Genomic DNA, 14,567 nt, shown 5'->3' on the forward strand with positions numbered 1-14,567 from the left:
AGGGCCGTGCAGAGCAGCAGGTTTCTAAAGAGCTGTTCTGTGGCAAACAGGCGCGAGGGCAGTGGGGTGGCTGGTGGGAATATGTGGATCCGGTGGTTGTGCACCAGTAACCTCGTGAGGTCTGGTTTAGAGGACGGTGAGATCTGTGATCTAAGGAGACACCATGAACAGTGTACATTGCAAGGATTCTCTCTGACTTCTCTGCCAATGTTCTCCATTTGCTTGGTTTAAGAAAAGATTGTTCTTAAACCAAAGATGTTCAGTGATGATAAACACATAACCTCTTTGATTTATCCAATTTAATATGTGTGTAGTTATGACCCAGCATTGTATTTATTTTCAGAAACCTTACTGAGAGGAATAGGGTAACTAAACTTTAGTATATTCACTAACATGCAAAGGGAGAAAAGACACACACACCCCACTAGTGCCATGTGATATAAATATAAACTAGGGCTTACCGAGGGAAACTGGAGGAGCACAGTGTTCTGAGCACCCATTACCTCACAGAGAAGCGTGCGTAAGCTGGGCAGATCCAATGTAAAAAGTGTTCTGGTAAAAGGCCCCCATTCCACAATGCTTTCCTTGCTTACTAGAAAGAAGCAAGGAACGTGGTGTCGAAAATGGAGCTACTTGGTTGAGGTAAATACTCATGTTAGACCTTGTTAGTAAGAGGAAGCTTTCAGAGCTCAACTTCTGATATCAGCCAGTGCTGTTTCACCAACTCAGATCTGCTAAGTAGCTCCTACCTGCACTACTGAGGGAAGGGCTCTCTGGACTTATGTAATGACATGTGACGTGGCCATTGTAAAGGATGGAGTATGTGAGTATAAACAGAAAACCTGGAAGGATACACACCAAAACCACCAGCAGGGCTCACCTCAGGATAGAACTAAAGAAGCAAAGGCAAAGACTCCCTTTTGGGGTAACGGATTTCTGTATTGCTTGAATTTGCTACTCTGAGCACATATTATAACCAAAATAATTTTACAGTAGAAATATCTTGTTTTAAAAAAAAAAAAGATTGGGTAAGGATGAATGAAAGTGTAAAGAATGTTTTAAGTGGTGAACTGCAGTGTTCAGTGGAATATTTTGTGCACGTTTTTCCAAGCCTGAGGAAACTTCATTACTCGCCTGGTTTCCTTTGGGAGCATTCTTATTTGATCCAGTTTGGACACCCACAGATATCTAAGATATGTGTTGGTCACATAACTTTAGAGCACATACCTTAGTAATCCCCAAAAGAGCATAATCAAAGTATTGTGGAGTCTCAGCTTCGAATCCTGTCACTTAAGGCACATTGAACACAAGTGCATCATGTCACTGGAAAACTGGGCACTGCTTTCCCTTGCTGCGACAGGACTTGTGCCCCAAGCCCGAGTCAACAGATTATGAATACAGGACTGCGGAGAGGAGAATGGCTCCTCTGTTCTATGTGCCTTGGTAACAGTTGATGGGGTTTGCCTGTTGCCTTTCTTAACTTCCCAAGGCCTGTTCAACGCCTGTCTGGTGTGAGAAAATGCAGTGCTGACTAGACTATATATATATGAGGTCATTTGGAAAATGCATAATCACTTTATCACTAGCATGTTTTTTAAAGATTTTGTCACTTTTTAAATATTATTTTAAAATATACACATTCATTGCAAACTGTCCTGATATAATAAATAGCCTCACCTCTGGTGGGGTATTTTACAGTGGAGCAGCTTTTCCTCAAAGGAAAGTTGCCTCAAAAGCAGGCTGGACTGGCTAGCCAGGGACCCTAGTCATGGGGTAAGGGCCAGGGGTGGGGACCGGGAGATGGCCAACAGTGGATGCTTATTCTTCATCTAGAGTCCTCTCCATCATGAGTGCTGTGACCCCACAGGTGCTTAAGCAGTGCCTGCTTAAGTTGTTCTTAGTCTTCTGTATTCTTAGTGTGGAATTCCAGAAGGCAGTTGAGAGCAAGAATGGATGCAGGAGAGATGCTGAGTCTGGAGCAGGAAGGCAGAGTAGTAAGGAGAGGAGAAAGGGGCACTGCTATGGGTTAAGTTGTGCCCCCCCCAAAAAAAAAAAGATACGTTGAAGTCCTAAGCCCCAGTACCTATGAATGTGACCTGATTTGGAAATAGGGTCTTTATAGACGTAATCGGGTTAAGGTGAGGTTAGTAGGGTACTTAATTCAGTATGACTGGTGCCCTTATAAGAAGAGACGAGGAGACACAGACAGAGGGAAGATGATGTGAAGACCTGAGGAGAGCAGAGGCCGTGTGACAATGGGGCAGAGATTGGAATGCTGCAGCCACCAGCCAAGGAATGCCTGGGGCTCCTAGAAGCTGGAAGAGGGGAGGAAGGATCCTCCTTTAGAGCCTTTGGAGGGGTGTGGCTCTGCAAACACCATAATTTCAGGCTTCCAGCCTCCAGAACTGTGGGAGAATACATTTTTATTGTTCTAAGCCACCCGGTTTGTGGTACTTTGTTATGGCAGCCCTAGCAAACTAATACAGGTGCTGTGAAGAAAAAGGAGATGACACCAAAACTTAATTTCTAGTTTGGATTACAGCTGGCCTTGCTGTAACCCTGGCTCCTGATCAGTGCAGTTAAACACCACAGTTGAACCTTAAGACTCTTTTCAGAGAAGTGCTTGGGTTCAGTAACCTCCTCAGAGAATGGTTTTACCAAAACAATTGTATTAGCATTGTTCTCGCATTCATGAGACTACTGATTCGTGCTGAGGAAATGGTGAGCAGTAGTCCTGAGTTCAAGCTTTCAAATGCACAAGTCAGTGAGAGTAACTTTTTCCCTCAGGGGAGACAAGGTGACCCCTGCTCAGTTTCAGATTTGAGAAGATAATTCACAAGGTTGACTCAGCATTTTTATTTGTAAGTTATAAGCAAACATGTAATCTGTTCTCTTCGCTGTGGTTCTTTTCATGTTCTGTGGGATGGGAATCTTAACATTGCGAACAATGGCTAAGCAAGGGGAAACCACTGTAGGTTTGGTGTTAGGCAGCCCTGCAGGCATTTGCTTATCTCAGAATTCATCTGTAAAGAAGCTAAAGCCAGGACATTTTAACCTGTCAGAACAAAAGGCCTGTGTGTTTCCCACAGCAGGCCCCAAGTTGAGATGCTTTGAAGGGGCCTGTGTTTGTGGGAGAGAGTTACTGGAACACCTGGGGTGGGTACGCCGTGTGTTTCCAACTCTGTCTTCTGGGTTTGTCACGAGGTCAGATGTGGTGACGGTTATAGAGATACGGTGGGTACAGGCCGTCATAATGCCACTCGCGCCATTGCTCAATAGCCTCCCGGCTTCTCTCTTCCTGTTCTGGGGAGGAGAGATGAGGTCATGTTAGGATGGAGAGGACTCTGATCTCAGGAGAGCCACAAGGTCTTTTGGCAGCTGTCAGCTCAAAACAGCCAGCACCGTGTTGGCATGAAACAGCTGTACCTGTGTGCATTGTCAACGGACATGAGGTGTCAGAGCTGGTAGGGCCTGAGAACCCTGAGTCCAAAGGCTGCACTTTAAGGCTCAGGCCAAGGCAGGTGACAGTCACAGAGCTGGTTGCCAAGAGAGCCGAGACCAGGGTCCGGCATCCCGTTCAGTGCTTCCCCTACACAACCAGCAAAGGGGGAAGGGCCTGATGCAGACATTGGCTCAAAGTTATTACTAAGAAACAAAATACAAACGTAATAAAATAGAAATAATACACAGAGGCTACATGCCATACCGTTGAAAACATCATGGAAGGAAATAATTGTCAACTTTGAGGGATTATGAGTAATTTTTTCTCGTATCCTTTTCTGTGTTTTCTAAGCTTTAAAAATAATGTTTTTAACACTAACTGGAAAAAGGAATGGTTGAAGCAACTCTGGAGAAATCTTGATAATTGCTGATTCTGGGCATATGGAGGTTCATTATCCTGTATATTTTTACATGTATTTGAAATTTTTCATAGCAAAAGGCTAAAAAGATCAGAAGGGAATTTTCAATGAGTAAGAAAGTCCTGATTTTACTGCCATTCATAAGACATATGTCTGATGATTGTGCAATTGTAGAATTAGGGTCCTGATGCCACTTCAAGACTGCCTAGTGTTGCTAAGTACCATCCAAGCTCAAGCAGATACCACAAGGCCTTAAATGTTTAAAAAGCATCCATGTGGCTCCTCAAAAAGCTGAGCAGAATTCCCATATAAGCCAACAATTCCATTCTTAGGTATATACCTAAAAGAACTGAAGACAGGACCAAATGAATAAAAAAATAAAATGTGAGCTATATACATATATATATATATATATATATATATATATATATATATACACACACACACATACATACACACACACACACTCATGTATGTGTGTGTGTACGTATGTATGTATTATTCAGCGATAAAAAGGGGTTACCTGATGCATGCTACAACGTGAATGAACTTTGAAACATGCTAAGTGAAATACGCCAGACGCAAAAAGACAAATATTACGTGATTCCCCCCGTCTATGACATACCCAGGACAGGCAAATTCATAGAGACAAAATACATTAGAGGTTACCAGGGGCTGGAGAATGGAGAGTTATTGCCTAATGGGTACAGAGTTTCTGTTTGAGGTGACGAAAGGGTTTGGAAAGTAGTGGTGATGGTTACACAACATTGTGCCTGTACTAAATGCCACTGAATTGTACGCTTAAAATTAGCTAAGATGGCAAATTTTGTGTTACATATATTTTGCCATAATTTTTTTAAAAGTATCTGAAAAATGCTGGGAGGATGGACATTCCTAACAGAAGAAGATTATAAATATCAAGGATCAAAAAGCCTGTGAACCCAAGTTTAGTGCTGGTGAAATGCATTCTCTATGGCACTGGGCTAACAGAATGGCCTCGTGGCTTCAGAGTGTGGAGGAAAAGGGAGTCCTGTGAGAGCCGGACGCCCCCAGCAGGAAGGGCCTCTGGTTACCACTGGGTGTTTAGGCGCTGTGGCTGCTGGGAATGGATCTTTCCTGTGTGAGCCGAGAGTGGGTGCTAACCTTGGTGCTGAAAATCCCTACAGGGACTTGGTACCCCAGGGACAGCTTGGAGCTCAGAGTGAGTCTTAGGCTGGAGCTTTGGGTGTTAGGTGTCGGCCGTTCATACCTTTCTCAGACCAGCTACTTTTTGCCTATCTTGAGAGCATGATTGTGACACAGGATTTGATTCTTCCCCCCAGGCCATGCCAGAGTCTTCTTAGACCTTTTCACTAGATAAAAGGTAAGGCCTCCCCAGTGAAGACCGGAGGCCCTGACAGTGTGGCTTTGGTGTAGGGCACCACTTGTGACCAACCAGCCTCTGTCACGCAGCCAGCCTCTGAAAGCTTGACCCAGGCTTCCGGCTTTGAAAGTGGAAGCCAACGTAGGCTGCCACATAGGCCTTAGAAGTGGAAGCCCGGCAGGCTGTTTATCCTGGAGCTTTCAAAGGCACAAGACAAAGTTATTTTTGCCACGTGAAGCTGGTGGTTTTGAGTAGAGTTGCAACCAGGAGCCATGGCAGAGCCCAGTGAGGCTCTAACCCTTCCCAGCCCCCTACCCAGGCCAGGACCGAGGTCCTGGGTGGTTAGATACAGAGCCTTTGGGATGGGATTTTAAGGCCTTTAGGAACATCACTCTTGTCCAGAAATCTCTCTCCAGACCTTCTGCCTAAAACCCCTCCATTGGAAATCCGAGTCCTCCTGGTTACCCCTGGTAATCCCTCAGCATTTGCTTGTATGAAGCAATAATTTTAGGGAGAGGACAAACATCCAAGTGCTCTCAGTTATTCAGAGAGTAGGTGACATTGTGAGATCAAGACAGCTAACTGAAACCAGAGTCCTGACGGGGGAGAGTGGGGGCCTCAGAGAGGGGCTCTGAGCACCGCCCCTGGGTGGAGGTAGGTTTCCGGCAGCCTGGGCACCAAGCAGCAGCCAGTGTTCTGGGGCAGAGTCACGGGAAGAGGAGAACATTGAAATGTTTTTCCTTTATCAACATTTACCCTCAGGCCGTCTGGGCCTGCTCCACCGCACTGCCAACTTCAATCTCTGGGGAGGCCCCCTGTGGGCCCCTTCTGCTTTCCCGTCATTCCCTCCGTCATTCTCTCCTCATGGGTCTGTTTCTGCACCGAAGATCTCCAGGACCTCTACGCATTTGATCATCCATGTACAAGAACATGAGCTTTGCTGGCTTAGTTCGGACCCCTTACCAGCTATGTCACCTTGGGTATTCACGTACCCTTTCTAAGGCTGTTTTCGAAATGGAAATTGTGAGACCTCAGAGAACTGCAATGGAAATTGTGAGACCTCAGAGGCTGGTCTTACGAATTAGGTGGTTCAGTCCAGAGCCTGCTGGAGCAAGTGCTCATGAATGCCAGCAGCTGCTGTCACTGCAGCCTCCAAAGGCCTGTGCCCGGCCCTGCAGCATCTTCGTCTTCTGGGCGAGGCCTGAGGTCCCCTCTCTCAGTCTCCTCTGGCTTTGGTGGAGGACCTGCCATCCCTGAGATGCCTAGCCCTCGTCCTGATTCACCATGAAAGGAAAAATGGGGAATGTTTTCCACCCAGATGCTAGACATTTGGACTTGAAACATTTGAAAAGACACAAAATGAAACGCTGTTGTTAATACTATGAGTTTAAGAAAAAAAATGTCGAAGGAATTTTGGAGGCCACATTTTCATTTTTTAAATGCCTCTCCCCAAGCTGGTAAACAAATCTCCAGCAGAACTATTTGCCTCTGAGTTACAAGAGCCTGAGTTGTTTGAAGAATGTTCCCAGGAAAGTTTGGTTTGCCAGGATCCAAGCCCAACACCTGTCTGCAGGGCAATGGGCATGGCTTGCAGCCCTCGGGCACCTGGTGATCATATCCTTTCACTAAGAGAGCCCCTAAGAGTGTGTAACCTCCCAAATACAGCAGGGCAAACAAGCCAGAAGGTGACAACTTCAGAGTTGAAATCACTGACTTCTCTAACAAAGGTCACTAAACTGGGGCCTTCTGACCAAGGTCATGTACGTAAGGGGCTTGCTCAGGAGCATGTCAGTCTTGAAGTTTGAAGAAAAACCAGAAAAGAAGGGAACACACACACACACACACACACACACGTCTGCTGCTCTGATCCCTATTAAATGTACCTACAGATTTTTGCTGTGGGTGACATGTGAGGTCGCTTAAGTCCAAAGTCAAATTCAACCCCATGGGAGACTGGTTCAGATGGTGCCTCCCTTTACCCCACAACCACACCCACACCCAGCTGCCTCCACGGAGGCCTTGACGAAATCAGCATTTCCTGAGGGAGGCAGGAGCCCTGTCTGCCCAAGGGTTGAGGGCAGGGACGAGATGCACTGAATGCCAGGTGACACACTGAGGCAAAAGTGATGGCTTAGCAAGGAAGTCACTGACAGCAGCTGGGTGAGGGCACAAGCAAAACATGTAGAAACTGCAAGTGCCCGCTGCTGTGGGTGAGTTGGAGCCTTCACGTCAGCTGTAAATGTTGGTATTGGAGGTGGGGAAGCTACAAGGCAGGGCACCGGTGACCAGCGCTTCCTGAGTTCTGCTTTGCTTCCACCAGTCTAGAGAACAGGTGAACGAAGGCCTTGGTTTGCCACGATGAGTAGTTTCTAGAGCCATTACCTTGATAGAAATCCAAGGCATTTGGAAGTCAGTTTGAAATCCTCCCAGCCCAAGTCTACCAGAGCTAAGCAACTTGCGTAGGCGCTAAGAGAACACAGGCCACCACAGTGATTCCCAAGTAGGAGGAGAAAATACAGTGAGCCCCAAATTCCCCCATCCCCAGTCCCTGAATCCGTGGTAACTGAGGGGGTGCTGTCCTTTTCTGTCCCTTTTCAAGTTCTATGGCCATTTTATGACTTTCTCCCTTTTCAAGACTCCTGTAGACATGAAAGTAAAGCTTCTCTTCCTCTAATTAAAATTTAGGGGGAAGAAACAGGCAAGTCTTGATTTTCCCACCAAGCCCCACTTCCCCAAAGATGCTGGCTGAAGAGCGCTTACCGTCATTTTGCTCTTCCACGAAGTTCTCATACTCGTTCCGTTGTTCCTCGTGATATTCTTTCCGCAGCTCATCAACCCACAGCTTCTGCCTGTTCTCCGCTGGGGAAGGGGAAGAGACGGAAGTTGCCCCCAGGAATAGAGGCAGCTGCACACATTTAGGGGAACACTGATCATTTTTGCCTAAGAAACTTCGTCTGATTGGGAAGGTTGTTTGTGAGGGGTAAGGATGCAGGCTTCACTGAAATGGTTTACGCCTGACATAGACTTTCAAACTTGAAGGACCCAGGTAGGAGATCTTCCCATCTTGCAAAGTAGAAGACTGAGACTCGAAAAGACGAAGCGATTTAGCATCACTCATAAAATTCACGGTGAAGCCTGGTATACTAGGGCACTTAGAAACTAGAAGTCTGATGATCAGAAATGAATTCTATGAGGAAGTAATTTAACTTAAAGGTCGTTTCACGTTAATTAATACCTCCGGGTCCATGCCACACCTTTGAGCACCTATCACAGCCATAATGTATGTGAGGCACTGGGATTACAGCAGCAAGTAAGAGATTCTGTCCCTCTACTGAAAGGCATGGCTGCTGTGACAGGAATCTATGCAGGGCACCGTGATGGCCTGTGATAGGGGTCTAAGATGATCCCCTGATATGCATGCCCTTGGGTAATTCCCTCCCCTTGTGTGGGGTTGGCCTAGTCACTCTTTGCTAATGAACAGAATATAGCAAATGTGATGGGATATGACTTCCCAGATAGGTTACAGATGAGATGTGGCTTCCGTTTGGGGCTCTTCTCCCCCCACCCCTGCACATATCTATCATCTCCCTCTGAGAGAAGCCACCTGCCATATTGTAAGCTGACTTATGGAGAGACCCACTCATGGCAAGGAACTGATATCCTTCACTAATAGTCAGCAGGACCTGAAGCTTACCAACAGCCATGTGAATGAGCCTGAAAACGAATCTTCTCGCAATCAGAATATGCGATGCCTGTAGCCTCGGCTCTTAATAGACCCTGAGCTTTAGGCTACCAGCTAAGCCGTACTGCTACCTTGCTGACCCCAGCAACTGAGACAACAACATTCATTGTTTCAAGCTGCTAAATTTTGGGGTAATTTTTTTAAGCTGCTAAATTTGGGGATTATTTGTTACACAGCAGTAGATAACTAGTACAGGATATCAGGCAAACTTCCTGGTGGAAATACCAACCGTAGGTATCCCTTATTTTGTAAGGCAGTGCATTCCAGCAAAGTTGGCTGTAAACCTCCTTATGAGGAATCCTAGTTCCACATTATGAAACAGGAGGTGCACCCAGTGAAAACTGAAAATTCGCTGAGAACACATACACATGGTGACCATTCCTTGGCAGTTGAACAGTGAAGCCCGCCAACAGTACCTTGAGCCCCAGAGGGAAGCCCCACCTACACTACCACATCGCACCTCACCGGCCGGTGCAGCTGCTCCTCACCTGCTCTAATGTAGCCCAGAAAAAAAATCTCCCTAGATTTTAGATTTTTAGACGTAAAATAAGGTAGTTCCCAAATTCATCCATTTCTGCCCTTAAGTCTTCACATTGATCCCTGTGGTGTGCGAGCTGTGATTATCCAGTGGAAATTATTTAAAGCTCTCTTGAGTTTCAAGATGCTTCGTTTAACTGGGCTTCCGCTGGAAAAATCTATGACAACCTGAAGGCCATGTCTGGTGCAGGAGGAACGGGTCTCTCAGAGCACCTCGTCCCTCCCATGATGTGAGGTGTGACTCCCCTCACCTCACAGTGGGGAGACTGAGGTGCTGCTGCCCCCACCAGCTTGCATGTGCCAGAGGAAGTGGGGGGTTGGTGATGGAAGCAGAGAAACTGAGGAAAGCCATTGGTTTCCTGCCCCACCCAACATTGCAGAGGTGTTGGGAGAAACAAGTAGTATCACTTTGCAAAACAGTAGTACTGTAAACCATCTCAAATCCTTCTTGAAATCTTTCAAGAATAAGTAAATTAATTAAATGCTAGTTGTTTACATTATGCGTTTATTATTTAACTCTGATGAAAAACCAAGGTGTCTGTGAATTGATCTCAGTGCAGTTTCCTTAGGTAAATCGCATGCTTTTCCCACACCTGTGCCTTTACCTACCAAGTTGCAGGAACCTTTAGTCTGGCGGAAGGGATTGGTACTCCAGTCATTCCCCATGCCTCACCCCTTGCCCCACATCCACACCTTTCTGAGGAGGGGATTCAGGCTCAGAGAGGAGCAGTGACCTAATCAAGGTCATAGGGTCAGGGCAGAACTGGGACTGGAGCCAGAGCCCCAGGCGCCCACATTCCACTACTGGATACAACACACCTTGCGTAGCAGTATCTCCCTTATGACCCACCATAAGCCTCCATGGTGCTCCCAGACACCAGAAAGCTGCTGTGGGGGGACAGGGGGCTTAAATCCCAGGAAGCAGGTGCTTGAGCCACCACCAATTCCTAAAGAAGCATTTTCCATCTCTGTGTACTCCAGAAAAGCAACAGTCTGGCCAAACTGCCCTTTCAGAGGTGCCACAAATTAGACCTTTAACTCAGCAATGAGTAAGAACAATTTAATTCCTGGGACAAGATGCTGTTCTTAACACTATGCATCGTGTCCATCCCGTCTCAGGAACATGCATTTCATCGGATTACTGCCTCCTTTCACCTCAAATGACCTGCATCTTTACCCAGAAGCTTGGAGATATCAGATGCCTGTTTCCTGGTTCCAAATTCAAGTTTATCAAAGTGTCACTTGCCTTTTATCCAACCCGAGACATAATTGGGCACTGTTCTCCTGCCCATCCACAGGAGTGACCAGGTGACAGCAGATGAACTCAGGTGCATCCTAGATACTCACCATGCTGTCCTGAACTGCCTGCGCCTCACCCCCACCCCCACGACTGACATACTGAGCTTCTGTGTGAGGTGAGGGCCCTTTGGCTTCGTCCCGTGTCTCATTGTTCTGCTCAGCGTCCAAGGATGGAAACTATTTGCCTCTCCTAAATTTACAACTGTTCCCCACTGGAAGTCTGCCAGAAGGTTGCTTCTGTGATTTCTATCAAGAACTGCCCAACCTCCATCAGTCTTTTCAGTGTTTCTTGACATTTGCTAACTTTTAAATCCCACGTTGTGTGAGACCTGGACATTTCCCCAGTGTTATTAATATGTATCCAATTTTAAAGGGAGGGGGGATTGTATCTCCCAGCATTTTTCTCCTCTCTTCTTCCCCATCATTTGTAAACAGTCCTGTTATTTTTACTGAGCAAGTTACCTTGCCGAGTGTGCTGAGCGACACAAAGAGTTTATTGAGACCCACGCACAAGTAATGAATCAAGCCGTAGACTCAAAGACAGTCAGTGCTCAGAGTCCTTGGAAGAATCTGGTTCAAGGGCAGAAAACTCAAATGCCTCCCAGGGTCAGCAGGTCATGGAAATGAGGGTCCCTGCTAGGCAGGGGACACCAGGGCCTACTTCAGGCCAAGAAGAAGATATGCTTCCAAATTTAAAAGCCTCCCGAATGCATTGGAAATGAAAACTAAAAAAAACCACTGCTGGCTGAACACCACACTTTCAGGGGCTTGTAAATAAGGAAACTTGGGCCCAGGGAGAGGAAGTGGCCAAAGCCACTTAGCAGCAAAGCTGTCACCAAACCCACAATCCCAGCTCCAAGTCCTACATGCCCTCTCCCTACTTGCAACGCTATTGCTCTTGCATCTGAGGGTTCACTGTGCAGTACCCCAAAAAAGCACACACAGGTATGGTGCTCCTCTCGACTAGATTATAGATTTTCCCCTTTATGGTTTTAACTTTCTGAAACCAGGATGTAGCTCATCAGTGTTAAGTGCATGTGGCACCGTCCCTTTTTGTTCCTTATTCTGACAGCATAGTCAAAGATGTGACCTGCGATCGAGGAAATGTGGAGATTCTCAATCGCAGCTGCAGTCGCTGTGATCCCGAAGGACCTAGGGTGAGCTGTTGGGCCCTTGCAGTCCCTGCGGTCCAGCTGCTGGGCAGAGAAGGAAACGGGGAGCAGCAGCGTCCTTACCGTTCACCTCCTCTTGGGATTTGGGGGACCGCTTGCTGCGCTTCTTGAGGAAATTCGAGGCATCTGATTCCTGCATGAAGATCTTCTGTTCCACGTCTACAACCCAAGAGAGGCCGGTGACAACCAGCAAGGGCTCCCCAAGGTGACCGCAGGAGCCAGCCACCCAGCCTGCACCCCTGGCTGGTCCCTGCACTCACCTTCCTGGGCCTCTTGTCCGGCCACCTGCCTGGTGCCCACGGATGCACTGGTCCCTTCCTGCAGCACTGTGGGAGGAGAGCAGAGTGAGGGCAGAAGCACCCCAAGGGGACCCGTACCCCCAGCCAGTCCAGGACAGTCCTTCCCAGGCTCTGTGACCTGGCAGGCCCTGGTGTGAGCTCCTGAATCCCACATACACCAGCCCAGAGCCGCTGTGCCCAGGAAAGCTGTTTTCTCTGTGTTGTTTTATGTTACACACACATACCCGGTACACCTGCCTTACAGATAAGCATCCCCCTTTCTCCCTGGTTAGGTTAGGCTACCTGCATGGCCTTACCTAACACCAATCCATCCTGGAGCCTCCCCATACTCACTGCACAGGAGCACGGCCGCCGAGAGACAGGAGACAAGGAGCAATTCTCTCCAGGTCATCTTTGGAAAGGCTGAGGCTCCGTCTGGGAGCCACAGGGCAGATAGAGGGTTTCCTGAGGCTCCTGGGTCCTCACTTCTGTGTCAGACAGGCCAGGAGAGGGAGGAGAGATTCAGGAGGCTGGGATGCCACGGGGGGGTTGGGGGGTGAGTGGGAGTGGTCCCGGCCGTGGCTTCCATTGGCTGCTCCTGCTGGAACACCAGAGATGTTTTTGGCACCTAGCAAACCTCACAGAAGCAGAGCCTGTTGTTAGGGCCCAGGCTAGGACAGTTCTGAAGTGGCCTTTCCATGATCCGCACCCAAGGAGTTGCTGTTGGAATGCCCAGCCTCAGGGTCAGGATTCTAGAGACCAAAGGCACGTTTCAGAGAGGTCCTGGCATCTGCTGTGGGAACTCATCCTGGAGACTGAAGCCTGTGGATGGAAGAGGGGCTCAAGGAGGGCTTCGATGCAGGGGGCTTCAGGCCAGGACGAACCAGAACGGCAGGAAGACCCCCCTGCGGGTGACGCCCTCACAGACGCGTGGGACATTCCTGGTAACCAAAGTGTCCCTCACCTTGACACATCCACAGCTGATGCTCACTGTTAAGCAAAGCAGGGCCCCGTAGCCTGTGGTCTCACAGCCCTTTCAAGACATTGAAGAAGAGAGGCAGAGTCAGCCTTCCTCTGCAGAGTGGGGGAGCACACAGTGTGTGCAAAGCCCCCTCAACTGGGCAACTTCTCCAGAAGGAGACAAAGGCACACCCCTTGTAGGGGAGGAAATGGGTTCCCAGAAATGGGAGCACCAATCGAATTAGAGCTCTGTGGGGCCATCAGAGCACAGTTCCTTTGGAGATGTGGTCTTGACATTGTCCTCTATTATGAACCATCCCCAATTTTGTCGATACCAGCTAAAGAGTTGACTTTGGGCATTATTTAAAATTTCCCTAATGGTGACCACACTCACCAAAGCTCCCCTTTCATTAGACTTGCGTGGTGACATCCCACATATACCTCGCCATTGGCCAGGAAAAGAATGTTAAAGACAGCAAAACAACTGAGGCAGACTAAACAAAATAAACGGGTTGCTTTCCCATGGAGGAAAGTGCCACTGACACCTGTCCTGGCTGTCGGTGGCTCGGAGCAGACGCAGCCCCCCCGCCCCCCCGACACTGGCTGACCCCAATTAATGGAGGCGGACTCGGCATGATCAGCTCAGGAAGACAGCACGTGAGGACACGTCAGCAGGCTTCATCTATCAGATTAACTAGATGTCCTCTGGGAGAGGGAAGGGCCGCAGGACAGCGATTTTGATGGGACTCCTGGGTGAGAAAGTGGGTTTGTGAAATACCTGTGCCGTCCTTGGTACCCTCATTCCTCTAGCTGCCTTTTTCTGTTCCATTCATTTCAATCACAAATATTTACCAAACACCTATTTTAAGCTAGGCACCTGTGCTAGTCACTGACTAACCAGCTTTGGGTAAACTTTTCCAACATTTCCAAAGATGAGCCTTGAAGGAAAGGGTTTCCAGAGTCCAGTTAGAATGGAAGGCATTGTCCAAAAGCCCAGAGGAGTGACGCCCTTTTGAGAAACTCTAAGTAGCTCAGTAATACCAGAGCATAGGAGATGTAGAGGGGTGGAGGTAGAGAGGCCGAGGTCACGGGAAGGAGTTTGGCCTCCATCTTGGTGGGACAGCCTTGTGTGAGGGTTGTAAGCACAGACCCCTGGATTGGCTCCCTGGGTTAAATCCCAACTCTGGACTTAAGCAGCTTTATGGCCTTGGGCAAGTCATTTTACCTCTCTGTGCCTGATTCCTTTGTCTATCACACAGAGTTAATGCATCTAAAGTCCTTAGAATGGTGCCTGTCCGGCACGGCACGAAGCATTGTATGTGTGTACGTGTTTGCTGTCATGACACAGTAATGAAC

At 47.9% G+C, this 14,567-nt stretch overlaps 1 protein-coding gene across 1 annotated transcript; it reads right to left on the reverse strand.

Moving 5' to 3' along the window:
- Positions 1–2,841: 2,841 nt before the first annotated feature.
- On the reverse strand, positions 2,842–12,773 carry UCMA (upper zone of growth plate and cartilage matrix associated). Its single transcript, XM_019738276.2, has 5 exons — positions 12,606–12,773; positions 12,234–12,299; positions 12,037–12,132; positions 7,984–8,082; positions 2,842–3,303 (listed from the first exon to the last, which is right to left on the reverse strand). The coding sequence occupies exons 1-5, from the start codon at positions 12,661–12,663 to the stop codon at positions 3,206–3,208; spliced, it is 417 nt and encodes a 138-aa protein (XP_019593835.2). The 5' UTR covers positions 12,664–12,773; the 3' UTR covers positions 2,842–3,205.
- Positions 12,774–14,567: the final 1,794 nt, after the last annotated feature.

This window comes from Rhinolophus sinicus, linkage group LG02, assembly GCF_036562045.2.
Source record: "Rhinolophus sinicus isolate RSC01 linkage group LG02, ASM3656204v1, whole genome shotgun sequence".
Lineage (NCBI taxonomy): Eukaryota > Metazoa > Chordata > Mammalia > Chiroptera > Rhinolophidae > Rhinolophus > Rhinolophus sinicus.